The sequence below is a fragment of the Mobula birostris genome, chromosome 2 (assembly GCF_030028105.1).
Source record: "Mobula birostris isolate sMobBir1 chromosome 2, sMobBir1.hap1, whole genome shotgun sequence".
Classification (NCBI taxonomy): domain Eukaryota; kingdom Metazoa; phylum Chordata; class Chondrichthyes; order Myliobatiformes; family Myliobatidae; genus Mobula; species Mobula birostris.
In genome coordinates, this window is record NC_092371.1 from 198,983,928 (window position 1) to 199,010,399 (window position 26,472).

A 26,472-nucleotide genomic window follows, 5' to 3' on the forward strand; every position below is an offset into this window, starting at 1 on the left:
TAGTCGACATTTCAGTCCGAGACCCTTTGGCAGGACTTGGCCCAAAATATCGACCATACTTTGTTCCATATATGCTGCCTGGCCTGCTGAGTAACTCCAGCATTTTGTGTGTGTTGCTGCAAAATCAAGGATCTAAATGCACAAAGAGGTACTGAGGCCAAAGTCTTGAAGCTTATTGATTAGTTTACATTTATTTCCAGCATTTAAGGTATTTTGTTTTTGTTGGTCATATTTCAAACAGATTTTCCTTCATATTCTCTTATAAATTACTTCACCATGGAAACTTCAACAATTTTATCAAGAATTTGCATCAACACATCAAATCTTTATCAACTCTGTATAGAACCAACTTGTCAATTCCTTGTCCACTGACCTCAGTGCATTGCCCAGCAAATCTTTAACTCTACTGCTACCAGTTCTCTTTTAACACCCTTGATTGACTACTTTTATTGGCAATGGATCCCAGCTTTTCAATGATCTTCTGGTCTTTGAAGCTGAAATCTTCCATTCCTGCAGCAATCCCAGGCCATTGCCTTGCAGTTTACTTGGGATATTGATTAGCCAGGGCATCAAAGGGTATGGGGTGAAAGCAGGGCAGCAGGGATGACTGGAAGAATTGGATCAGCCCATGATTGAATGGCTGAGCAGACTCGATGAGCCGAATGGCCTACTTCTGCTCCTATATCTTATGGTCTTATACTGTATTAAAAATCTCAGGACTGCTTTCATATATCGACATGCTACATGCAAACCTTATTTGTTTTATCACTACAAGATAATTAAAAATATTCTTTTGCCTGAAATAGATCTGGAAATAATCAACAGCTATTCATATTTTGTTGAACAATGCAGCAAAGAATTTGAATTTATTATTAAAATTTAAACATTTGTACATATAGGAAAAACAGAAAGCTTGATTCAAAAATCAGAATCACAATTCAAAAATAAGGTCCCTAAATAGCTACACATATTTTTTCTTTAATCATTAAAAAAAAGAAAATGTTCAATAAATCACTTTTAAGACTATTAACAAGTACTACATAATCCACAACTTCGCAAATACATTTTAGTACTTTAATTGAATGTAAAAATCAAAGTCCCACAATCAGAACACAATAAAAAGCAATATTCAATTACACCACCAGATTAAAATACAAATTGCAGCAGAAAAAGTTCAAAATTTTTGTTGCTAAAAATCAAATATAAAATACAATATACTTGAGTGTTAATTTTTCAGTTACTAGACTGGGTGACGAAGTAATAAGTTATGAACTGTCAATACATTTTGTCAAGTGTATTACAGTTAAAATTATTTATTGTACTTATAAACAAAGGTTAAAGTTTATGTTATGATAGAACACTTCTCTCAAGAGGAGCAAAATGTCATGGTAATATTCAAAGAAACATATTTGATGGTCCTCACCACCAAGTTGTCAGTCTTAATTGCACAAAATACTGTATATCTACTTGGTGGACATGGTTCCATAAATAAAGGAAACATTCATTTTACAGCAACAAGACTGTGACATTTCACAGGATGTAAAAACATGTAGAATGAGATTCATTCAAATCCAAGAAAATATCACCTTTGAAGTCCACTTTTCCATCAAGGCCTACGAGAGATTTTTTAAAAATATAGTTATGCCTACATGTAGCTGAAAAAAAAGGTTAACTTGTTAAGGGAAATAACAAAAGAGAAAATTTACACCCCTTTGGCATATCCAACATTTGTGTCTGACAGTCGCCATTGAGATCTTTGCTATTCAAAATTACCAACCAATCTAATACAGTTTCACATGAATAGTACTGGTCAACAGTACAACTATCACTTCTGTCTGCTACAGTTACTTCAGAACAGTGTGCTTCTGCTGCACCTCCTCCATGTCCAACGTAAAGCAGATTAGGAGTTGGTGCATTGAAAAGCTCAGTTCTCCAGCTTGGTTCTCTCTATGAAGCAAATATATCAGGGGTCCAGTATGGTTAGGTATAAGGCAAACCTCTATTTATAAATAAGAAAGAAAATTGTGGAAGAAAATTATATAGCAGGCTTCCATACCTAGAAAGCAGAAATGAGGGACCAATGTTTGCAAAAATGCATTGAAGATATGGTAGCACACATCAAAGTTGCTGGTGAACGCAGCAGGCCAGGCAGCATCTCTAGGAAGAGGTACAGTCGACGTTTCAGGCCGAGACCCTTCGTCAGGACTAACTGAAGGAAGAGTTAGTTAGTCCTGACGAAGGGTCTCGGCCTGAAATGTCGACTGTACCTCTTCCTAGAGATGCTGCCTGGCCTGCTGCGTTCACCAGCAACTTTGATGTGTGTTGCTTGAATTTCCAGCATCTGCAGAATTCCTGTTGTTTGAAGATACAGTAGAATTTTTTTGCTATTTAATAAAGTTTCCTAGAAAATTCCAGGCTGATGTCAACCTGCAACAATAGCTGTGCAGTCTTGGTACACCCTATATCAAGTGTGTGTTTCTGCAGGAATATAAAATCACCGATCATTCTATGCCTTTGGACATTGGTCTTGAGTCAATCTAAATTAAATTTTCAGCTTAAGCAAATTCAAGTAATAACGCTGCATGACTTTTCTGACTTGAAGATAATTTTATTTTACAGGTTGAGTATCCCCTTATCCAAAATGCTTGGGGCTGGAAGTGTTTCAGCTTTTGGAATACATAAGATAGCTTGTGATTGCCATCATTTCTGACTCTGAATTTATGTGCTACCAGTAAGCAGTCTTTGTTCATCACACATACAGTATGAGGGGTCACAGTTTGAGGATAAAGGGGAAGCCTTTTAGGACTGAGATTAGGAAAAACTTCTTTACACAGAGAGTGGTGAATCTGTGGAATTCTCTGCCACAGGAAACAGTTGAGACCAGTTCATTGGCTATATTTAAGAGGGAGTTAGATATGGCCCTTGTGGCTAAAGGGATCGGGGGTCTGGAGGGAAGGCTGGTACAGGGTTCTGAGTTGGATGATCAGCCATGATCATACTGAATGGCGGTGCAGGCTCGAAGGGCCGAATGGCCTACTCCTGCACCTATTTTCTATGTTTCTATGTACTTAACAGTAAATATTATTACATACCGTTAATACAATGAAAATTGTAATGTGTGCAGGGTAACAAAAGCAGCACAGCAGCATCGGAAGAATACCTGAATTAACTGCTGAACAACGACAAACAATGGCAGGCTTTCACTCTCTACTTATGATGCCATATTTTGATTAAAAGGTCACAGTACACTGTGTTTTTGTATTCTAATTTTTTTAGGTTTTATGTAAAGTATAAAAACAATCAGCATTGTAGACTTGTTCTGGTGTTAGATTTTCATCAATGACTATCTTTGAAAACTTATCCATGAATTTCCCTGTTGTCTTGAGATCAGCAGACACTTTATCATTAAAGTTTTTGAAAAATATGCCACGCTTTCTCTTAAATTTCAGTTTGTTGTGATAGATCTTTGCTTGTTTCATGATCAGCATACTGTTAAATTTCATATGTTCATTTCATTCTTTCAACAGATGATCCAGAGATCATTTTTGCTTTATGCAGTGCTTTTCCAGTTTTCATTAACTTCTGTTTATTATAAGTATGAGTCACTTCTTAAAACTATCTGTGATGCGCAGAGAACTGCACATTGCCTAGGAACCTTCCTTGCGCCTTGTGGAATTTTTCATTTGGAATGTCATATCAGCATTCAGAAATATTTCGGATTTCGGAGGTTTTTGGATTTTGGAATTTCAGATAAGGGGTACGGAACTTGTACTTCTTTTTTGCAAACTTTATTTATTTTTGATAATTTTCCTTTTATAGGCACCTCATTAACTTGTGTTGTATAAGGATTTTTTTTACTTTGCTGAAGCTTACATGTAATGATACTCTTACTGACAGTTTCCCTTTTTTCAGCCGTTTTGCTTTCCTTCTGACTTTCCCACTCTTCATCTGTGTCATCTAATAAAATACCTTTCATCTCAGCAACCCTTCTGTAATTGGAACTCTCTTGCTCTGCTCTGAAAAAAAAGGGAAATTTTAATTAATGCATATTTTTAAATGAATAATTAGTTCTAATAATTTGGGGACTTTACAATGAATAATATAATATTATTATTACCAATAAGAGGGCTTGTGGGATGCAATTCTATTAGGCTTGGGCATACCTTGCATTTGATCTTGTAAGATGTCCAAAAACACATGTATCATGTTTCCAAATATACCACAGCCTTGGTGCTGCAGTAATTCTGTAAACTGTAATGGACTGTGATTTACAATCTAGCACCAACGAAGGGAAGTTATTTTTTTTATTTCAAAATATACTTTATTCAAAAATAAATATATACAATAAACCATTCAATAACTTTTCATCCTTTACATACGTTTCCATTATACTCAGTAAATATCCGTATTTATAGCCACCCACGTGGCACTCCATTAGTTCAGCTTAGCATATCATTGTTGAGGGGTATACTCCCCGCCCCCGACCCCTCCCACTCCCACGGGTGGAGAAACCTATACTGTGGTCCTTCCCCACCTTATGACCCTGCCCATGGACTGCCAAACTGCCCTAGGAGCTTTCTCACAGCTTGTATTGTCAGGCCTTTTCACCATTCTGGAACACCTTTGACTAGTTGTAAATTATTTAAAGAATTCAATTTTCTAAAAAAACACTAATGCATTCAATCACGCATAAAACATGTAAGTTAATTAAAGTTAAAAGAAAGAAACACCTCGATTTTAATGAGGTGAGATCATTCAAATGAATGAACCCAAGAGACAAGATCTGAATCCTTCCCCTCAGGTTAGTACACTGCAGATGCCTTCTGACCTGCGCATTCTATTCTTTTGCATTACAGTGCAGACACAGAAACCTTTTAAATGCAGATGTATGCGTTTCTGTACAAACGTGCCATCTGGCTGTTAATGCAATCTGCCCCATAGTGGATTTAACACTTAATTCCTTGGTAGTACAATCTAATTACTGGATTCATTCAATTTCTTACACTTCAAATCATTTTACGACTGGCTGAAGAAGACGTTAAGTTCTATGGTCACAAACACTGCAAAACTTATTTATAGTACTTTGGGCAACTACTCACACTTCGAGAAACTTAACGCAGTCTCCCTGACCATATATCTCTGCCATTCTTCTGGGGGTGTCCCCATACAGGTCTGCTTTGTCAACAGGAGCATGTAGAGAATGCAGCATTTTAAGGACAGACAGCTTTCCAGATTCTGCAGCAAAATGTGCTGGAGTCCATCCAGTGGTTGTTCTCAAGCAAGGACGTGATCCACTTGTTATGAGGAGCTTAACCATGTCTGCTTTTCCTGTCAAAAGTTCCAAATTAGTATTTTACATAAAGCATAGAAATCTTCATATTATGTTCAAAACTGAAGAACATCCGAATTTAATTCAGATAGACAATCTGTACTATCATTACAGATACCTGATCAGAAACAAAATCAGAATATAACTAAGAGTCCAACATTTTTATTTCAAAATAAGCTTGGTTATAAAGTATTTGGCTTTTGATGAGTAAATGGAATAAAGATCGAAAAGCCTTACTTTGGCGCATCCTTAGAAAATATTTAGAATGAGAATAATTTAGAATAATATTTAAAATATACATGAGGACATAACCTTAAAATGATTGGAGAAAAATATAGATGGGATATCAGAAGTAAGTTTTTCACGCAGAGTGGTGGGTGCGTGGAATGCACTGCCAGGGGTGATGATAGAGGCAGATATATTAGGGACATTCAAGAGACTCTTGGATAGGCACATGGATGAAAGAAAAATAGAGGACTATGTGGGAGGGAAGCATGAGATTGATCTTAGAGTAAGTTAAAAGATTGGCACATAGCGGTCAAGGGGTGTGTACCATGTGGTACTATTCTAATGAAGTATTCATTGCAATTATATATGTACAAATTTCATATATAAGATAACATGGTAGCATTATCGCTAGTGTGTTACCTTACAGTGCTAGCAATTGGGGTTCAATTCCCAGTCCCTGTCTGTAATGAGCGTCCACATTCTCCCTGTGACCACTTGAGTTTCTTATGGGTGCTCTGCTTTCTTCCCTTATTTCAAAGATATATGGGTGAGTTAGTAAGGGTCAGCAAGTTGTGGCATAATACGCTGGTGCCAGAAGAACGACCACACTTATGGGCTGCCCCCAACACATCCTCGGACTGTATTGATCGCTGATGCAAACAACGCATTTCCCTGTATGTTTCGATGTACACATTACAAATATAAAGCTAATCTTTATAAAACTAATCTGTTATCTCATTATCTCACACTGGCTAAAAACTAATGAGCAAAGTTGATTTAAACCTGGTTAAGAAACATCTGAAGGTATGGAGATCCTCAAATCTCTGCCACACAGTACTGCAATAAATTACAAAAATGCTTGACAAGAGGGCACGCTAGTGGTTTATAATGCAATTACACTGTGTGACTTCCGCAAAGCCACGTGATAAATTCCTAATTTTACTTGAAAGGCTGCACGAATCCCATCTCAAGCCCTGAAGTAATCCAAACAGCTAGACTGACATTTTATTTCTGAACCATATTGAATATGTTTAGATTTAGTTACAAAGGAACAAGGAAAACATCCAAAATTAGCAGATAATACCAAAAGAGCACAATTGAGAGTGTGTTAAATGAGAAGGAAAAGGGCAAAGAATATGAATTTTTAAGCAATTAAATACTAGATTATGCTGATAATGCATTTTATTATACTTGCATTATATATTGCTGGAAAACAAACAGTTGCATAAATTAAACTTGAAAAATATTAGGAACCATTGCTGTCAAAGTCTAAACAAATACCTGGAATGGGGCATCTGGAAAGATTAACTAAACTAAAAAAAATCTTTCAATATGTGCTTACGGGAGGGAGGGGGAGAGAGAGGACAGAGGGGGAGAGAGGAGAGAGGGGGGAGAGAGAGGGGAGAGAGAGAGAGGGGGAGAGAGGGGAAGAGAGGGGAAGAGAGGGGGAGAGAGGGGGAGAGAGGGGGAGAGAGGGGACAGAGAGGGGACAGAGAGGGGACAGAGAGGGGGGGAGAGAGAGGGGGGGTGAGAGAGAGGGGGGTGAGAGAGAGGGGGGAGAGAAAGAGAGAGGGGAGAGAGAGATGGGGAAGAAGAGGGGTGGGGGAGGGGAGAGGGGGAGGGAAGGGGGAGAGGGAGGAGAGAGAAAGAGGGATGAGGGAGAGAAGGGTAAGAGAGAGGAAGGAGAGAGAAGGCAGAGAGAGGAGGGAGAGAGAGGGTGGAGGTAGAGCAGGGGTGGACAAGGAGGAGAGAGGGGGAGGGGGAGAGAGAGGGGAAAGGGGAGAGAGAGAGAGGGGGAAGAGGGGGAGAGAGGGGGAAGCGGGGGTGAGGGGAGAGGGTGAGGGGGAGAGGGTAGGGGGAGACTGGAAGTGGGAGATGGGGAGGGGGAGAGAGGGAGAAGTGTCAGGGAGTGGGGGAGCGGAGGTGTTACAACTAAGGAAAAACCAGAGGATGGAACAGAATGTTATTGTGTCCAGTGCAGCCAAATTGGTCTGCTTGACTCATAGTCACCTGGAAACAACGAATACATTTACATGCACAGATTTAACATAGAACGTAGAATAGTACAGCACATTCCAGGCCCTTCGGCCCACAATGTTGGTCAAACATTAATTAATAGATAACAAGCACATGAAATCGACCAATCACGTGATGTCACATGACAGACTGATAAAGAGTCACACAGTGATTAGGACATCTCTGCACCCGTAAGTTTTTAGGCGAAACCAGCTTGATAATATTTCACCAATTTTCTGCTCTGTTCTGACAATCCAGAAACCCCAGAATCGAGCGTTGGTCCGGATTCAGTGCTTTCAACTGGGGATTCTGCTTCTATCAGTTGTGATGCTAACCCGTCTTATTCACCAGCTAGTTCTGGAACGAGAGATTCACTTGGCTGTCTGCTGATGTGGTCTAGATGTCGGCAGCGTACACCACCATCTTCAAGTGCTGAAGTAACTCGTTGATCCTCTTTCACCACAGCTTCTTCTTTTGTACATCTTTGGCTCTCAAGGTTCGGGCGAACATAAACTAGATCTCCCACCCAATGTTCCCATGTTCTGTATCTGAGTCATACCGTACTTTCATTGTCTTTTGTCTGTCTCTTACTCGGTCTTCCAGCAATGGACGCAATAAATTCTATCGGGAACGCAACCTGCGGCCCATCAACAGCTCAAATGGAGTGAAGCCTGTTGTAGTTTGTGGGGTTATTCAGTACCTGAACAAGAACCAGCTGATCCTGGTACGTATGTCATCCTTATATACCAAGTAGGAGAAATTTCCAAACCGAAAAAGGACACTACTGTGAAGACACTACAAGTGAAGTTAGAGCCAAAGTAAAAGCAAAAGAGGACATACAAAGAAGCCAAAGCTACTGGGAAGATAGAGGATTGGAAAGCTTTTAAAAACTTGCAGAAGGAAACTAAGAAGGTCATTAGGAGGGAAAAGATGAATTATAAAAGGAAACTGGTGACTAATATCAAAGAAGTTACTAAAAGCTTTTTTTAAGTATATAAAGGGTAAAAGAGAGTTGAGGGTAAATATAGGACCAATAGAAAATTATGCTGGAGATATTGTAATGAGAGATGGCAGAGGAAATGAATGTGTATTTTGCATCAGTCTTCACAGTGGAAGACATCTGCAGTATACCGGACATTCAAGAGTGTCAGGAAAGTGAAGTAGTGAAGCAGTGAAAGATATGACTGAGAAGGTGCTCAGGAAGCGTAATGGTCTGACGGTGGATAAATCTCCTGGACCTGATGGAATGCACCCTTGGGTTCTGAAGGAAGTAGCTGGAGAGATTGAGGAGGCATGAACGATGATATTTCCAGAATCGATAGATTCTAGTATTGTGCCGGATGACTGGAAAATTGCAAATATTATTCTGCTATTTAAGAAGGGTGGGAGGCAGCAGAAAGGAAACTATAGACTTGTTAGCCTGACATCAGTGGTTGGGAAGTTGTTGGAATTGATTGTTAGGGATGAGGTTACAGAATACCTGGAGGCACATGACAAGATAGGCCAAAGCCAGCATGGTTTCCTGAAAGGCAAGTCCTGCCTAACCTACTGCAATTTTTGAGGAAATCAGGGTAGACAAAGGAGATGCAGAAGATGTGCTGTACTTGGATTTTCAGAAGGCCTTTGACAAGGTGCTGCACTTGAGGCTGCTTAGCAAGATAAGAGCCCATGGAATTACAGGGAAGTTACTTTTGGTTGGAGCAGGATGTGATGTTGAGGCTCTATAAGGCACTTGTGAGACCACACTTTATACTTTACTTTATACTTTATTGTTGCCAAACAATTGATACTAGAATGTACAATCATCAAAGCGATATCTGATTCTGCGCTTCCCGCTCCCTGGATTACAAATATTAATTATTAAAAATACTAAAAAATAGTAAAAAATTAGTAAATATTAAAAATTTAAATTATAAATCATAAATAGAAAATAGAAAAATGGAAAGCAAGGTAGTGCAAAAAAACTTGGAGCATTGTGTGCAGTGTTGGGTTCCTTATTTTAGAAAGGATATACTGACAACGGAGAGGGTTCGGAGAAGATTCATGAGAATGATTCCAGCAATGAAAGCGTTACCGTATGAGGAACGTCTGGCAGCTCTTGGGCTGTATTCCCTGGAGTTCAGGCGAATGAGGGGGGCTCCCATATAAACATTCCAAATGTTAAAAGGCCTGAAAAGATTAGATATGGCAAAGGTATTTCCCATGGTAGAGGAGTCTAGGACAAGAGGGCACGACTTCAGGATTGAAGAACATCCATTTAGAACAGAGATGCGGAGAAATTACTTTAGTCAGAAGGTGGTAAATCTGTGGAATTTTTTGCCACAAGTGGCTGTGGATTTCATTGGGTGTATTTAAGGCAGAGATAGATAGGTTCTTGCTTAGCCAGGGTATCAAAGGGTATGGGGAGAAGGCAGGAGAGTGGGGATGACTGGAAGAATTGGATCAGCCCATGATTGAATGGCACAGCAGACTTGATGGGCCGAATGGCCTACTTCTGCTCCTATATCTTACGGTCTTAGTCAACTTTTGTATCCTCTGCTTGACAGTCTTTCAATCATACTGTTTGATGATGCATGACAAGGGGGCTTGTAAAAATAATTTGAATTTTTCACTTGCAAGCGTGAGCCCATTATCACAGATCACAGTATTCGGGATTGCATGCATTCAAAATAGTGTGTGTAAAATGTTTAACATCATCTGGCTGGTCAAATTCTTCACCGCATTGGCCTCAATCCATTTAGAATGTGCATCGACAAATACCAGTAGCAAGTGACCATCCAATGGACGTGCGTACTCTATGTGTAAACATCTCCAGGGTTTTGTGGGTCAATGCCATGGAACCATGGGATCAGGAGCATTTAAAGGTTGAGACTGCTGGCATGGATCACATAGATGAGCAATGTGCTCAATGTCTTCATCAATTTTCAGCCACCAAACATAATTTCAGGCTCTTGCTTTCACGTGTGATATTCCTGGATGGGTACAATGTAACTCTTCCAGGATAGGGCACCAAGATCGTGTAGGAGTTACAATACGACTTACTCACAGTAGACAACTGTCATAGATGCTAAGCTCGTAGGGCAGCACATCATCTTCTACATATCTTTTTACTTATGCCAACTTTACATCTCGCTCAGTTTCTTCTTGTACCTGAGAAGTGGTGATCAGAGATGTCTTGAACCAGTCCATCAGTAGTACCGGTTTGCTTGGAAGTTCTGACTCGCGAGGATATTCACGTAGCACAAGACTGATTAAGTCATCCATGGTGTAGTTGTTTCTACCAAAAGCATTAGATATTGTGCACCTATGAGCAGAGAGGTAGAGGGCCCACCAGTGTATCCTTGGTGGTGCCATCTTCGGCATGGTCTTGATCTCACCAAGCAATCCCACCAATGGCCTGTGGTCCGTATGAATCTCCAAACACTGGCCGTACAGGTAATGGTGAGAACACATGACCCCAAAAACAATTGTCAATGCTTCCTTGTCCAACTGTGCGTAGTTTGATTCGGCTGAGTTAAAGGTGCACAAAGCGACACACTTTTCATCGGCGTCCATATTCTCCTGGGTTAGCACAGCACCAATACCATACGGGAGGCATCACAGTACAAAACTATTGGCACCCTGGATCTGACGTGCATTAACGCTTGGGATTGAGTCAGCATCTGTTCTGCTCTCTGAAGAGCTGATTCCTCTACCCGCTCCCAACACCACCTCATACCTTTCTTCAATAAATCATTAAACAGAGCAAAAAGCATGGCTGTAAAAGGGAAAATCGGTCATAATGATTGAACATGCCCAAAAAAGAGCGAAATTCATGGATATTCCGTAGTGCCGGGACTTCAATAATGGAGTAAAGCTTTTCTTTGATTGGATGTACACCTTTGGAATCCAAACAAAAACCCATGATCTGCCAGAAGAATTCATTTCTCATGCTTTAGTCATGGACCAAGTTGTATCAGTCAGGAGGAGGTTTTATCAAGATTATTTAGGAGATCTTTTAAGGTCGAAGCGGTAATCAGAATATTATCAAATTTAGCTACTATGTTGGGCACATTTTTAATGCAGGGTTCGATGGTAAATTGGAACATTGCTGGAGATGAACTTATGCTGAGCAGGAGTCTCGTATACTGGAACAAGCCTTTCCAGGTTGCAGTAATAGTGAGAGGCTCCAAGGCTGCTCTTCCGGTTCAAGCTGTTGATATGCACGTGCAAGGTCGAGTTTAGTGAAGAACTTTTTGCCCCTTAGTGTTGCATTCCATCTTTGGAATCAGGTTTGTCTTGGTGGGTTGGCATGAATTCACTGTGACCTTGTAATCTCCACATATTTTTATGCTCCCATCACTCTTGACCACTGGCACACTGGAGGTTACCCAGTGTGAAAATCTTGCAGGGTCAATTATCCCATTTTCTTATAATTGTATAAGCTCCACCTCAACATTGGCGTGAAGCATGTATGGCAGGGAACGTGCCTTGAAGGACTTTGGTTTGGTTGTGTCCAATTCTGGAAGATGTACTTTGGTACCGTTGAGCTTACCTTCATCAGAATTGCTGAAAAAAAGTTTATACTGTTGAGTAAGCTGTTGACTGACATGTCGGTTTTCATCTGACACACACCTAAGACAGGCACTTGTAGCCAATCACACCCAAGGTCACTCCAGCTTCCTCAGTCACTGGTTGTTAGTGTGATTGATTTTCTTGCTCAAGAAGAACCCTGTCACAACCAAGCGTCTGTAACTGTTCCCCCGTGTAAGTCTTCAGTCTGTAATATGGTGACGTAAATGTCTTCAAAGAGTCAGGGCCAAACACATCTACCCGTGTCTTTTCACCACAAAGAGTAATAGCACACTCAGTGTCCAGATGTGCAAGGACGGTGCGTAAGGACTGTGCTCTACACACCCTCCTTGCACTCCTGAAGAGGGATGCTGAGGTGAGAATGCTGTTCTTGGACTACAGTTCGGCATTCAACACCATAATTCCTTCCAGGTTTGACAAGAAGCTCCGAGACCTTGGCCTTCACCCTGCCTTATGCAACTGGATCCTGGACTTCCTGTCAGGTCGCCGGCAGGCGGAAAGAATGGGCTCCCTCACCTCTGCCCCTTTGACCCTCAACATAGGAGCCCCCCAGGGCTGAGTCCTAAGCCCCCTCCTTTTCTCTCTGTATACCTATGACTGTGTTGCCACCCACGGCTCCAATCTGCTAATTAAATTTGCTGACGATACTACACTGATTGGCCTAATCTCAAATAATAATGAGGCAGCCTACAAAGAAGTCCTCACTCTGACACGGTGGTGACAAGAAAACAACCTCTCCCACAACGTCGCAAAAACAAAGATGCTGGTTGTAGACTACAGGAGGAATGGAGACAGACTAACCTCTACTGACATCAATGGATCTGGAGTTGACAAGGTGAACAGCTTTAAGTTCCTTGGAATACACATCACTGAGGATCTCACGTGTTCTGTATATACTGACTATATGGTTAAAAAAAAAGGCACTACAGCACCTCTTTCACCTCAGACAGTTGAGGAAGTTTGGTATGGGTCCCAAATCCTTAGAACTTTCTACAGGGGCATAAATAAGAGCATCCTGACTAGCTACATCATTGCCTGGTATGGGATCTGTACCCCCCTCAATCATAGGGCTGTGCAGAGAGTGGTGCGGACAGCCCAGTGCATCGGTAGGTGTGAACTTCCCACTACTCAGGACATTTACAGAGACAGGTGCATAAAAAGGGCCCGAAGGATCATTGGGGACCCGAGTCACTCCAACCACAAACTGTTCCAGCTGCGACCATCCAGTAAGCGGTCCCGCAGCATTAAAGCCAGGAGCAACAGGCTCTGGGACAGCTTCTTCCACCAGTTCATCAGACTGGTTAATTCACACTGATAAAATTGTATTTCTTGACTATATTAACTGTCCTGTTGTACATACTATTTATTAGAAACTACTGGGAATTGCACATTGCACATTCAGACAGAGACGTAACGTAAAGATTTTTACTCCTCATGTATGTGTAGGATGTAAGAAATAAAGTCAATTCAATTCAAAGGGAATGCATGTTATTAATCTTTAAAGCTATCAACATAGGGGGAACTGGCCCTAGACCATCTGAGTGTTTTACAAACTGGTCCGGCTCCGTAACCACATACTGTGCTGCTGTGGAACGTTCTGGTTTGAATAGAGGCCGAGATCGGTAAGTTCTTGCCAAGTATGGCAGATGGAGTCTCACTGTCGACAGTCAATAGGCTTCTGGTGAAATTCATCGCAATGGTAACATCGGAATCCCAGAGTATTCCTTCTTTCTTACCTCCAGACACCTTGTTAAGGTCAGTATAATCTGCTGCAGTTGAAGGTGGTGGGAACATCGCTTCTCCTTGTACTTTGCACCGACACAGCAGAAGTGCATTCTTATCTGCCACTTCCATGCCATTTGTAATATCAATGGCTGACTTGAGTGTTCTGCCAGTAGGTGGCATTGAATGCGAACATCAAGCACCCAGAATGGCCAAGTGATCGTGTATCGTATCTCCTCAAACAGCACCAAAATCACACAATTCAGTTTTCTTAATTCAGCAACAAACGTTGCCACTGATTCATTTCCTAACAGATATGAATGTAGAATCTAAAGTATTGTGCCATAACTGATGGTTTAGGATTGTAATGAGACCCAATTAATCTCACAAGTTTCCCGTAAGATTTCAAACAGGGAAAATCGGGACTCAACAAATTTCGGATGATGTCATGTTTTTGGACCACATACACTGAGCAAGACGCTGGCTTTTTTTGGGATCACGAATGTCGTTTGCCATGAAAAAACAATCCAAACATTTGGCGTAAACATTCCATAAGACAATAAGACATAGGAGCAGAATTAGGCCATTTGGCCCATTAAGTCTGCTCCACCATTCAATCATGGCTGATCCTTTTTTTTATCTCCTCCTCAACCCCAGTTCCCAGCCTTCACCTGTAACCTTTGATGCCATGTTCAATCAAGAATCTATCAATCTCTGCCTTAAATACACCCAACGATCTGGCCTCCACAGCTGCATGTGGCAACAAATTCCACAAATTCACCACCCTTTGGCAAAAGACATTTCCCCACATCTCTGTTTTGAAAGGGCGCCCCTCTATACTGAGGCTGTGCCCTCTTGCCCTAGACTCTCCCACCATGGGAAACATCCTTTCCACATCTACTCTGCCCAGGCCTTTCAACATTCAAAAGGTTTCAATGAGATCCCCCTTCATCGTTCGGAATTCCAGCGAATACAGACCCAGAGCTATCACACATACCTCGTATGATAACCCTTTTATTCCTGGAATCATCCTTGTGAACCTCCTCTGGACTCTCTCCAATGCCAGCACATCTTTTTTAAGATGAGGGGGCCAAAACTTCACAATACCTCAAGGTGAGGCTTCACCAGTGCCTTATAAAGCCTCAGCATCTCATCCTTGCTCTTGTATTCCAGGGGTATTATGAATCACACTATTCCTCAACTTTTCCAACTGTACTCATTGTTCAAATGTGAGCATGCATTCCAAAAAAGCGAGTGCCACAGATTTAATCCTCGTCACCACCATTGCAATTCAGAAAAAACCTGAAGGTTGGAACATAACTCATAGTCACCCGGAAACTACACATTTACATGCACAGGTTTAGTAGGTCAAACATTAATTAATAGATGGACAAGCTGGTGAAATCGATCAATCACGTGATGTCACATGACAGACCAAAAAACAGCCACATGGTGGATATGACAGGATTTCAGAAAGATGAGCAGGAGCGAGAAGGTGGGGAGGGGGCGAGTGAGGGTGGGAAGAGCTGGAGAGAGAGGGGTTGGAAAGGTGGGAGAGAGGGGTTGGGAGGTGGAGAGAGAGGGAGAAGGTGGGCAGAGAAGAGAGAGGAGTAGCGGGGAGAGGGGGTAAGGGGTGGGGGTGGGAAAGAGGGGAAGGAGGGAGAGAGGGAAGGAGGGGGAGGGAGAGAGGGAAGGAGGGGGGAGGGAGAGAGGGAAGGAGGGGGGAGGGAGAGAGGGAAGGAGGGGGGAGGGAGAGAGGGAAGGAGGGGGGAGGGAGAGAGGGAAGGGGGGGAGGGAGAGAAGGAAGGGGGGGAGGGAGAGAGGGAAGGGGGAGGGAGAGAGGGAAGGAGGGGGGAGGGAGAGAGGGAAGGAGGGGGGAGGGAGAGAGGGAAGGGGAGGGAGAGAGGGAAGGAGGGGGGAGGGAGAGAGGGAAGGAGGGGGGGAGGGAGAGAGGGAAGGGGGGGAGGGAGAGAGGGAAGGAGGGGGAGGGAGAGAGGGAAGGAGGGGGGAGGGAGAGGGAAGGAGGGGGGAGGGAGAGGGAAGGAGGGGGGAGGGAGAGAGGGAAGGAGGGGGGAGGGAGAGAGGGAAGGAGGGGGGAGGGAGAGAGGGAAGGAGGGGGGAGGGAGAGAGGGAAGGAGGGGGAGGGAGAGAGGGAAGGAGGGGGAGGGAGAGAGGGAAGGAGGGGGAGGGAGAGAGGGGGGAGGGAGAGAGGGAAGGAGGGGGAGGGAGAGAGGGAAGGAGGGGGGAGGGAGAGAGGGGGGGAGGGAGAGAGGGGGGAGGGAGAGAGGGGGGGAGGGAGAGAGGGGGGAGGGAGAGAGGGGGGGAGGGAGAGAGGGAAGGAGGGGAGGAGGGAAGGAGGAGGGGAGAGAGAAGGGAGGGAGAGGGAAGGGAGGGAAGGAGGGGAGAGGGAAGGAAGGGAGGGAAGGAGGGGGGAGGGAAGGAGGGGGGAGGGAAGGAGGGGAGAGGGAAGGGAGGGAGGGAAGGAGGGGAAAGGGGAGGGAGGGAGGGAAGGAGGGGAAAGGGAAGGGAGGGAAGGAGGGGAAAGGGAAGGGAGGGAGGGAAGGAGGGGAAAGGGAAGGGAGGGAGGGAGGGAAGGAGGGGAGAGGGAGGGAAGGAGGGGAGAGGGAAGGGAGGGAGGGAAGGAGGGGAAAGGGAAGGGAGGGAGAGAAGGAGGGGAAAGGGGAGGGAGAGAAGGAGGGGAAAGGGAAGGGAGGGAGGGAAGGAGGGGAAAGGGAAGGGAGGGAGGGAGGGAAGGAGGGGAGAGGGAAGGGAGGGAGGGAAGGAGGGGAGAGGGAAGGGAGGGAGGGAAGGAGGGGAGAGGGAAGGGAGGGAGGGAAGGAGGGGAGAGGGAAGGGAGGGAAGGAGGGGAGAGGGAAGGGAGGGAGGGAAGGAGGGGAGAGGGAAGGGAGGGAAGGAGGGGAGAGGGAAGGGAGGGAGGGAAGGAGGGGAGAGGGAAGGGAGGGAGGGAAGGAGGGGAGAGGGGAGGGAGGGAAGGAGGGGAGAGGGGAGGGAGGGAAGGAGGGGAGAGGGGAGGGAGGGAAGGAGGGGAGAGGGGAGGGAGGGAAGGAGGGGAGAGGGGAGGGAGGGAGGGAAAGAGGGGAGAGGGGAGGGAGGGAGGGGGAGAGGGGAGGGAGGGAGGGAAAGAGGGGAGAGGGGAGGGAGGGAGGGAAAGAGGGGAGAGGGAAGGGAGGGAGGGAAAGAGGGGAGAGGGAAGGAGGGGAGAGGGAAGGAGGGGAGAGGGAAGGAGGGGAGAGGGAAGGAGGGGAGAGGGAAGGGGAGAGGGAGGGAAGGAGGGGAGAGGGAGGGGAGGAGAGGGAGGGAAGGAGAGGGAGGGAAGGAGAGGGAGGGAAGGAGAGGGAGGGAAGGAGAGGGAGGGAAGGAGGGGAGAGGGAGGGAAGGAGGGGAGAGGGAGGGAAGGAGGGGAGAGGGAAGGGAGAGGGAAGGGAGGGAGGGAAGGAGGGGAGAGGGAGGGAAGGAGGGCAAGAACAAAACGAGCTGGGAAGCGGGAGTGATGCTGGCGTGGAAGGCGTCTATCGTTTCGGAAAAGAAGAGGAGGATTGCAAACGACTCTCTGGGTTGGGCTTTACTCCTGCTGGGAGTGAAGACGGCTACAGAACCTGGATCGCATGGAGAGGAGCGACGGTTCGCGCTGCAGATACCCCGCCACCCGACCTTTAGCTGCCGCCCAGTGTAGCGGGGTCCGATCGCCCCAGTCCGGATCCTTCATGCTCGGGTCGCACGACCCTTTTTGCAGGATCTGCTCCACCAGATCCGTATCGCCCGCCGCCGCCGCCTCGTGCAGCTCCGACATCCCCGGCGTCACCTAGGCAACCTGTCCAACAGTGCGGGTCGCGCGCACGCACGGGACGCGCCGGGTGAGCGCGAGAACTGGACGGGGTGGTGCTACAACCGAAGTGAAATGAGTTGGGCAAAGTCCTGAGATAAGCCCTCTAAAAGCAGTGGGTACAGTGTTTGAGAAAGAAATAGGTGACTACCAGATAGAGGAAAGGAAATGGGGAATGCATTCCTTTCGCAAACCATTTTTCATGTTGAAAAATAGTGGGGCGATATGTTTGTCCTGACGACGGGTCTCGTCCCGAAACGTCGACTGTACCTCTTCCTAGAGATGCTGCCTGGCCTGCTGCGTTCACCAGCAACTTTGATGTGTGTTGCGTGAATTTCCAGCATCTGCAGAATTCCTTGTGGGGCGATATGTTTGGGCAGCCAACTGATTCAGCAGAACAAATGGGACGGAGCGAGGGTCCAAGAGCAATAATGGTGGTACAGTATATAGTACATAGCCAAGTGCTTCTGCTGAATGTGAATCCACGATGGTGTGCTTATGATTCATATTCAGTGTCTTGAAAAAGTATTCAGCCCCCACAACTATTTTCACATTTTACTGCAACACACGCGCACATAAAATGTTGGAGCGAACTCAGCAGGTCAGGCAGCATCTGTGGAAATGAATGAACAGTCAACGTTCCAGGCTAGGAAAATAGATGAAAAGTCAGAGCAATAAGGTGGGGAGACGGGAGGAAGAAGTGTAAGGTAGTCGGTGAGCGGTGAAACTGGAAGCGGGGAGGGGCGAAGTAAAGAGCTGGGAAGTCAATCGGTGAAAGAGATAAAGGGCTGGAGAAGGGGGAATCTGATAGGAGAAGGTAGAAGGCCATGGGAGAAAGAGAAGGGAGCACCGGAGTGAGCTGATGGGCAGGAAAGAAGCTAAGGTGAGTGGGGGAATGGAGAAGGGGAGGTAATTACTGGAAGTTCGAGAAATCGATGTTGCTTGGATTTCCAGCATCTGCAGATTTTGTCATGTTTGTTTCCACATTTTACTGTCTCATTTTCTAAATTTAAAATATACTGAAGTAGAATCTTTGAGCAATAGTGCATCATGTCAAATTAAAAGGAAACAATTCAAAAGCTGTCAACAATTCACTAAAAATCAAAACCAAAATAGTGAAAAAGTATTAATCTCTATTGTAATTACAACACTAACTCTCCTCAGGTACAATATTAAATATTATCTTACCAACTCACCCAGATTGTTGATGTAGAAAATTAGACAATCACCTGTTTTCAATGAATTCATAAGAATAAATATATTATGGTATATTATGGTAGATTTTCAACAGACCAAATCAAAATGTGGACAAAACAGCATTCAGTACAAGTTAGGGAAATTATAATAGAGAGCACAAATCTGGGAACAGGTACAAGACTATCTCAAAAGCACTGAACATACCTCAGAGTTCAGTGAAGTCCATCGTAAAAAAGGGGAAAAATATGAAACCACAGCCATACTGTTTAGGTCAGGCTGCCCCTCCAAATTTAGAAGAATGGCATTTGAAAGAGAGGGCTTCTGTGACACCAACAGTCACTCTGAATGAGCTGCAGAAGTCAGTGTCTGCAACTGGAGATGAAGTTCATGGCTCCACAATCTCTAATGCTTTGCATTAAAAGGATATTTATGGAAGAGTGACAAGGAAGAAGACCTGACTTTAAAAAAAGTGTTTCCTTGCCAGTAAAGACTTTGCAAAGCATCACTTAGAAGTTACTGTAAAGATGTGGAAGAAGGTCTTATGGTCAGATGAGACTAAAGTGGAACTTTTTGGCCTCACCACTTGGATTTATGTGGCATAAATCTAATACAGTACTGTGCATCAGTCAGTTAACACCATCCCTACTGTACAGAATGGCGCATACATCATGCTATGGGGATGCTTTCATTAGCAGGGAATAGAAATCTGGTCAGGATTGATGGGAAGATGAATATTGCTAAATGCAGGATATCTTGTGCAGAGAAATCCTGGATAAAAACCTGCTAGCCTCTGCCAGAAAGCTTAAGCTGGAGAGGAACTTTGTCTTTCAGCAAGATAACGACCCAAAGCACACAGCCAGAGCGGCTATGGAGTGGCTTCAGATGAAGAAGATTGATGACCTTGAGTGGTCCAGTCAGAGTCTTGACCTTAACCCGAATGAACATCTCTGGCAAGACCTCAAGATTACTGTCCACTGCTGCACCTCAATCAACCTTGCACAGATTGAGCAATTTTGTTTTGCAAGGAGGATTGGGCAAACCTTGCTCCATCATGTTGTGCAAAGCTAATAGAGACTTATCGAAAAAGTCTACTGGCTGAAATAGTTGTGGAAGGTGGTTCAACTAAGTACTGAGTGAAGGGGGATGAATATTTTTGAACTGCTGAGATCTCCATTTCTGAATTTTTAGTTTCTCATGCTTTACAATTCTCCCTGTTTTGGGGGCTCTGTTGTGAAAAAAGGAGCATGAGATTCACAAATAAAAAATCTTTGTTTAATTGGTCAAAATCCCTGGTGGTAATACTCACCTATGTGAACAAAGGGTTGGGGGCTGAATAATTTTACAAGGCACTATATATTCTAATAACATGTAAAGAAATAAGAGGGTAAGTCGGATGAATTGTGGCTAAAGGATTCGGATTCATTTATTTGTCACACGTACATCAAAACATACAGTGAAATGGGCTGCTTGTGTCAACAATCAACACAACCTAAGAATGTGCTGGGGGCAGCCGGCAAGCTTCGCTACACATTCTGGCACCAGCATAGCATGGCCATAATCTTCAGCAGAACAGCACAAGCAATAAAACAAAACAACAGCAGCAAAACAAGCCCCTTTCCCCGGGAATTGCTAGTCTTCATCCACAGCACTTGCCAACTCAACATCAGTCTACATGGATCGCTGGCCTTCAAATTAGCTAGGCCGCAGTTTGAGAACTCTGTGCAGTTCTTGTCACCACACTATAGGTGACGGCATCTGTGGTGGCAACGGAATAGTGGCCGTTTCAGGATAAGACCCTGCGATGAAGTTCAGTGTGCTTCGAAGTCCGATGCAGATGCCACTGCACCACTGGTTCTTGCCTCTACACCAACTGGTCATGTAAACTGTCCTGTGAGGCTCGAGTTAAAAAGGTGGGTTGCTGGGCAGTGCACCTCATTGGGCTGGAATGGCCTGTTTTCTGTTTTGCACTGTATATCTAAATAAATAAATGTGAGAGCTTGTGAATGTCCTGACTAAGGTCCGTGTAGACCATATGAGACACACTACACTTGTGGACATACTTAGTCACCTCCTCAAAAATTTCAATCAAATGTGACAGACAGGACCATTCCTTAGCAATGCCATACTCATTATTCCTGATTAATCCATACTAAGTGCAGATTAACCTGATTCCTCAAAGATTTCCCCCCATAATATCACTACCACTGATCTAGACTCACCGACATCCTACAACTTCACACTCAGACTGCCACCTTAGGATTCCTGATGTGGGGAGCCAAAATATTAACAGTTCCTTTCCTCTCACAGATGGCGCTCAACTTGTGAAATTCCTTCAGCATATTATTTGTTGTTCCTGAAGATTAGATCCAGTGTTACCCTTCTTTAGTAAGACTTTCAAAGTACTGTCTTGAAAAGCCCACAAGACCACACTGAAATCACTCAAAAACTCAATACAAGGTTTAAAACAAAACTTGTTTTCTAGTTTCACAGCACTTTTAGTTACACAATTCCGAATTTAAGTACTTTCAGAAACAGAATACTTTGAAGACCCACTGGCCAGTGTTCAGTCTTGGTCAGTTTCCTCCAATGTCCCAGAATCAGGGTCTTCTTCAGTGGTTGGATTCCAGACTCACTGCTATTAGTTATTTCATGAGACATTCTTTTATATATTTTTTCACATAACATACCTTAGGGATATTGCTTAGTGTTTTATTGGTAATAAATATAGTGAATCTGGCTATAAATCCATATAAGAATACCTTATATGTATATCTTTTCTACATAAGTATGGATATCTTATACAGTTAGTACGGTATGTGTTTCTTTAACTCCTTCAAATTCCTGTTAGTGCTGTTCCACAGTTACCTCAACCATCAGTTCTTTAATTATCACTGTTCCTGTTTGTGCTTTTGTGCTCTATTAAATTCTGTCTTTAACAAGGCGTCAGTTCCCAAAACATCCCCCTATTTGCTGTTCTGTTTTCTGGATGGTTCACAGTAGGGTAGTTCAATGTGGGATGCAAAACTATCTCAGTGATGTCCTTGGTTGAGATGCACCAGGTGACAATCATGTGACCTTCCTTCACTGTGCTCTTTGCTCTTGGTTTCCAACATCTCTTCCTAGCCAGCAGAGTGTCCTCCCAGATCCTGAAGGGATACCTGACATCCAATGTTCCCTCTATTTGTAATGACCAGTGTGCGCAAAAATCTTGTGCTGTGCAATTTTTTGCCCTGTGAAAACAACGTGTGCGCACTGAATATTTCTTCAATAAAAACAGTATAAATAAGCCCATTCTGAAATCTGCAGATAAATCATTGCAAACTCCACGCTGTCAACACCGTCTGCATCAGAAACCAAAAAAGGAAATGTGATTGTGTACAGACGTGAAATATATTGAACAATAAGATAGAGGGTGACAACGTTTTGTGCACAGTTTAAATTCCTTTGTGTGCTAGTAGCAAAAGATGAGTGCGGGCACACACGTACAGTTGATATCCCTTTCTGGCTGCCAGGGTACTCCCAAAGTTCAAAGTACAATTCCTATCAAAATACGGATACAGAATACAACCTTGAGTTTCATCTTCTTGCTGGCAGTCTCAAAACAATGAAACACAATATTCCCCATTAGTGAAACACACACAACAAAGAACATCAAACCCCCAATGTGTGAAAAAAGAACAAATCGTGCACACAATAAAAACGTAAACAAATAACATACAGAACATTTACCTTATAGTCACCAAAACTGAGTCCACAGCCACGGAACCAGTTCAGCGCTGAGGTGATCGGCGATGGTTGCACACAACAAATGCAGAGTCAGTTCAGTGCTGAAGCGAGTAAACCTCGTGGAGTAATGGGCTAAGCACAGGTTCATCCTTTGTCCTCAGCCTTGATGCCTTGATCAAATTGTGCAAATAGTAAAAAAAAACATGAAAAATGAATTGCAGAGTCCCTGAAAATGAGTCCACAGCTGCGGTTCAGCATTATTTAGATGAGTACTTGAAACACCACAGCACAGAAGGCCAGGGGCCAGTGCTGGGAAATGGCATTAGTGCAAATCGATACTAGGCAGATAGCATGGACACTGTGGAACAAAGTACCTGTTCCCATATTGTATGTCTATAACTCTCAGCTTACTTAAAAACCAAAATATTGCAGAGGCTGGAAATCTGAATTAAAAAAGGAAAATGTTTGAAAACTCAGTAGACAAAGCAGCATCTATAGAGGGTGAAGCAAATTTAATATTACAAATCAGTGAAATGCTACCTGATTAGCTGATTTCCAAATTTCCAACTTTCTACTTTTTAAATTCGATTTCCAGAAACTTGTGGTTACAGATTCAGCGTGCTTAAGTTTCTCTGCGTAACTGTGCTTTCTCGATTTACACTTCTCCAGACAGATTGGATATGATTAAAAAGCATTCATTTCCCTCTCACTGATGGCACGAAAAGCAATAGTATCACCAAGACAACCTTGGTTTTCAAGTGTACATAGATAATTTTTAACTGTGATAAGGGCAGGAAGACAACTAGGGAAAGAGCCCATTAGAGACCGAAGTGGCAATTTGTTTTTGAAGCTGGAGAGTGAGTGAGGTTTTAAATGTAGATTTCTCATTTATTTTCCTATTGTTGCCTCCATCCCTCCACTTTCTGAAATTTAAATGCATGTTTACTCATGATTTCCTATTTCAGATGAGAAGTCTGAAATGTTAACATTTCTCTTTTCACAGATGCTACTTCAGCATTTTCTATTTTTATGTACAGAATATATCTGGAAACTTATCAGCCATATTTATCAGCAAATCATAAACACAAGAGATTCTGCAGATGCTGTAAATCCAGAGAAACACACACAAAATGCTGGAGGAACTCAGTAAGCCAAGCAGCATCTATGGAGAGGAATAAATGGTCAATGTTTTTGGACCGAGACCCTTCGTCAGGACTGGAAAGGAAGGGAGAAGAAGTTGGGCGGGGGAAGGAGGACAAGCTAGAAGGCGATAGGTGAAGCCATGTGGGTTGGAAAGATAAAGGGGAATAAGGAGCAGCACTGAGTAGAGGTGATAGGCAGCTGAGTAGAACAGCTAAGAGGCCAGAGCGAGGAATAGAAGAAGAGCGAAGGGGAAAGGGGAAAAAAGAGAAAAAAGAAAAAAAATTATTGAAGAAGAAATAAATTTTCATGCCATCAGCTTGGAGGCTTCCCCAGATAGAAACTGAGGTGTTGTTTCTCCGTCCTGCAAGTGGAGGAGCACCACATCATCGTGTCAGAATAGGAGGTCATGGACCACCAAATCAGAATGGGACTGAGGATAGGAATTAAAATGATAGGCCATCAGGAAAATTATGCTTTTGGCAGATGGAGTGGAGGTGCTCAAAAAATTGTTCTCACAATTTACAGTACGTTGGGTATGACAGGTGTCGGGCCAAAACATCAACTGTACTCTTTTCTATAGATGCTGCCTGGCCTACTGAGTTCCTCCCACATTTTGTGCACTTGGCTTGGATTTCCGGCATCTGCAAATTTTCTCTTGTTTGTGATTAACTTCCAGATCCAAATCATTGACATATAACGTAAAAACAATCAGTCCCAACATAGACCCTGTGGAATGCCACTAGTCACCAGAAGCCAGTCAGAAAAGGCTCCCATTATTTCCACTCTTGTCTCCTGCCACTGTTTTATCCATGCTAGAATCTTCCCTGTAATGCCATGGCCTCATAGCTTGTTAAGCACCTTGTCAAAGGCCTTCTGAAAATAAATCCAAGTACACAACATTAACTGATTCTCCTTTGTCTATCCAGCTTGTTATTTCTTCAAAGAATTCCAACAGATTTGTTAGGCAAGATTTTCTCTTGTGAAAATCATGCAGACTATGGCCTATTTTATCATGTGCCTCCACAATAATCGAGTCCAATATCTTCCCAACCACTGAGTTCAGACTAACTAGCCTATAGTTTCTTCTGCTTCCCTCCCTTTTTGAACAGTGAAGTGACATTTGCAATTTTCCAGTCTTCCAGAACCATTCCAGAATCTAGTGATTCTTGAAAGATCATTATTAATGCCTCCATGATCTCTTCTGCCACCTCTTTCAGAACTCTGGGGACTTATCTAACTTCAAACCTTTCCATTTCCCAAGAACCTTCTCTCTAGTTATGGTAACTTCACAGACTTCATGACCCCGACACCTGGATCTCCCATCATACTGCTAGTGTTTTCCACCATGAGACTGATGCAAAATACTTATTCAGTTCATCTGCCATTTTATTGTCCCCCATTCCTACTCTTCAGCATCATTTTCCAGTGGTCCAAAATCCACTCTCATCTCTCTTTTACACTTGGGTATCTGAAGAAAATCTTGGTATCTTCTTTAATATTATTGGCTAGCTTAGTTTCATATTCCATCTTTACCTTTTTAATGACTTTTTACTTGCCTTCTATTGGATTTTAGAAGCTTCCCAAACTTCCCACTAATTTTTGCTCTATTATATGCCCTCTTTTTGGCTTTTATGTTGGCTTTGACTTGTCTTGTTAGCCACAGTTGTGTCATCTGGGACCGAGGTGAATAGACATTTATTCACCTGGAAGTCAGTGAACTTTTAGACTCCACCCAGAGGGCTCTGAAAGTATAGTCACTGAGTACATCAAAGGCAGAGATTGATAGATTTTTGGATATCAGGAGAATCAAGTTATAGGGAGTTGGTGCAGGTCAGAGGAGAATTTCTCTTTGGCTCCTGTGTTGCTTTCAGGGCTCTGACAGGTGTTGTTGATTGTGGGGCCCATTTTTGCATTACACCAAGCCTTCTGAGGCATTTGCTTTTAGACAATAGACAACAGACAATAGGTGCAGGAGTAGGCCATTTGGCCCTTTTCTCACAAGGAAAGTCATTGAGACACCAGATTAGCTCATTCTTAATGATGCAACAATAGCACCCACCATTATCACCACTACCACCAACTTCCCAATAATGACAGTGTAAAATTTGCAGATTTTCCCCTTCTTGAAGGCATACTCTCCACTTTACTGCTTGATCTGATGTCTTCCATCTGATTAGGTCTCACCCAGGATGGTGAAGTTGTTGAGTTCTTGGGCCATGCTAATACTATTTAGGTCTGTCACTAAGAAGGCCCTAATACACCAGGTGCTAAACTTTGAGGAGTACTTAATGCTTGATGCTTTGCTACATTAATAGCATCATAATGCATGGGAACAGGCCCTTTGGCCCAACTAGTCAATGATGATGAGGATTCCCATCTAAGCTAATCCTGTTTGCCCTTATTTGGCCCATAGCCCTCTAAACTTATCTATCATATGCCTATCTGAGAACCATTTTAAATGTTGTGAATGTACCTACCTCAATCACTTCCACTGGCAGGTCATTCCATATCCTGACCACCAACTGGATCATCAGAGAGTGATCTCTTTCCTCTGACCTATAACCTGAACTATGCCTTACAGATCTTGAATCCTCTACCACAGGAAAAGTCTGCACATCCACTCTATCTCAATGAGTGGTGATCTTAAAGAGGTAGATAAAATTATGCACCTTATAATTTTTTAAAGATCAGCCTT

At 43.4% G+C, this 26,472-nt stretch overlaps 1 protein-coding gene across 1 annotated transcript; it reads right to left on the reverse strand.

The window, feature by feature from the left end:
* Positions 1–2,290: 2,290 nt before the first annotated feature.
* On the reverse strand, positions 2,291–17,696 carry LOC140210000 (ankyrin repeat domain-containing protein 66). The gene is made up of 3 exons (XM_072278724.1): positions 17,540–17,696; positions 5,100–5,328; positions 2,291–4,016 (listed from the first exon to the last, which is right to left on the reverse strand). Exons 1-3 carry the CDS (start codon positions 17,676–17,678, stop codon positions 3,704–3,706), a joined length of 681 nt encoding a protein of 226 aa, XP_072134825.1. The 5' UTR covers positions 17,679–17,696; the 3' UTR covers positions 2,291–3,703.
* Between the last annotated feature and the right edge of the window lie 8,776 nt (positions 17,697–26,472).

Coding starts and splice junctions, on each gene's coding strand:
- LOC140210000 (XM_072278724.1), bottom strand. CDS start 17,678: ATGTCGGAGCTGCACGAGGCGGCGGCGGCGGGCGATACGGATCTGGTG. Junction 5,329..17,539: donor ACACTGGGCGGCAGCTAAAG/GTCGGGTGGCGG, acceptor AACTTTTGACAG/GAAAAGCAGACATGGTTAAG. Junction 4,017..5,099: donor TGCGTTAAGTTTCTCGAAGT/GTGAGTAGTTGC, acceptor CTTTTTTTTCAG/AGCAGAGCAAGAGAGTTCCA.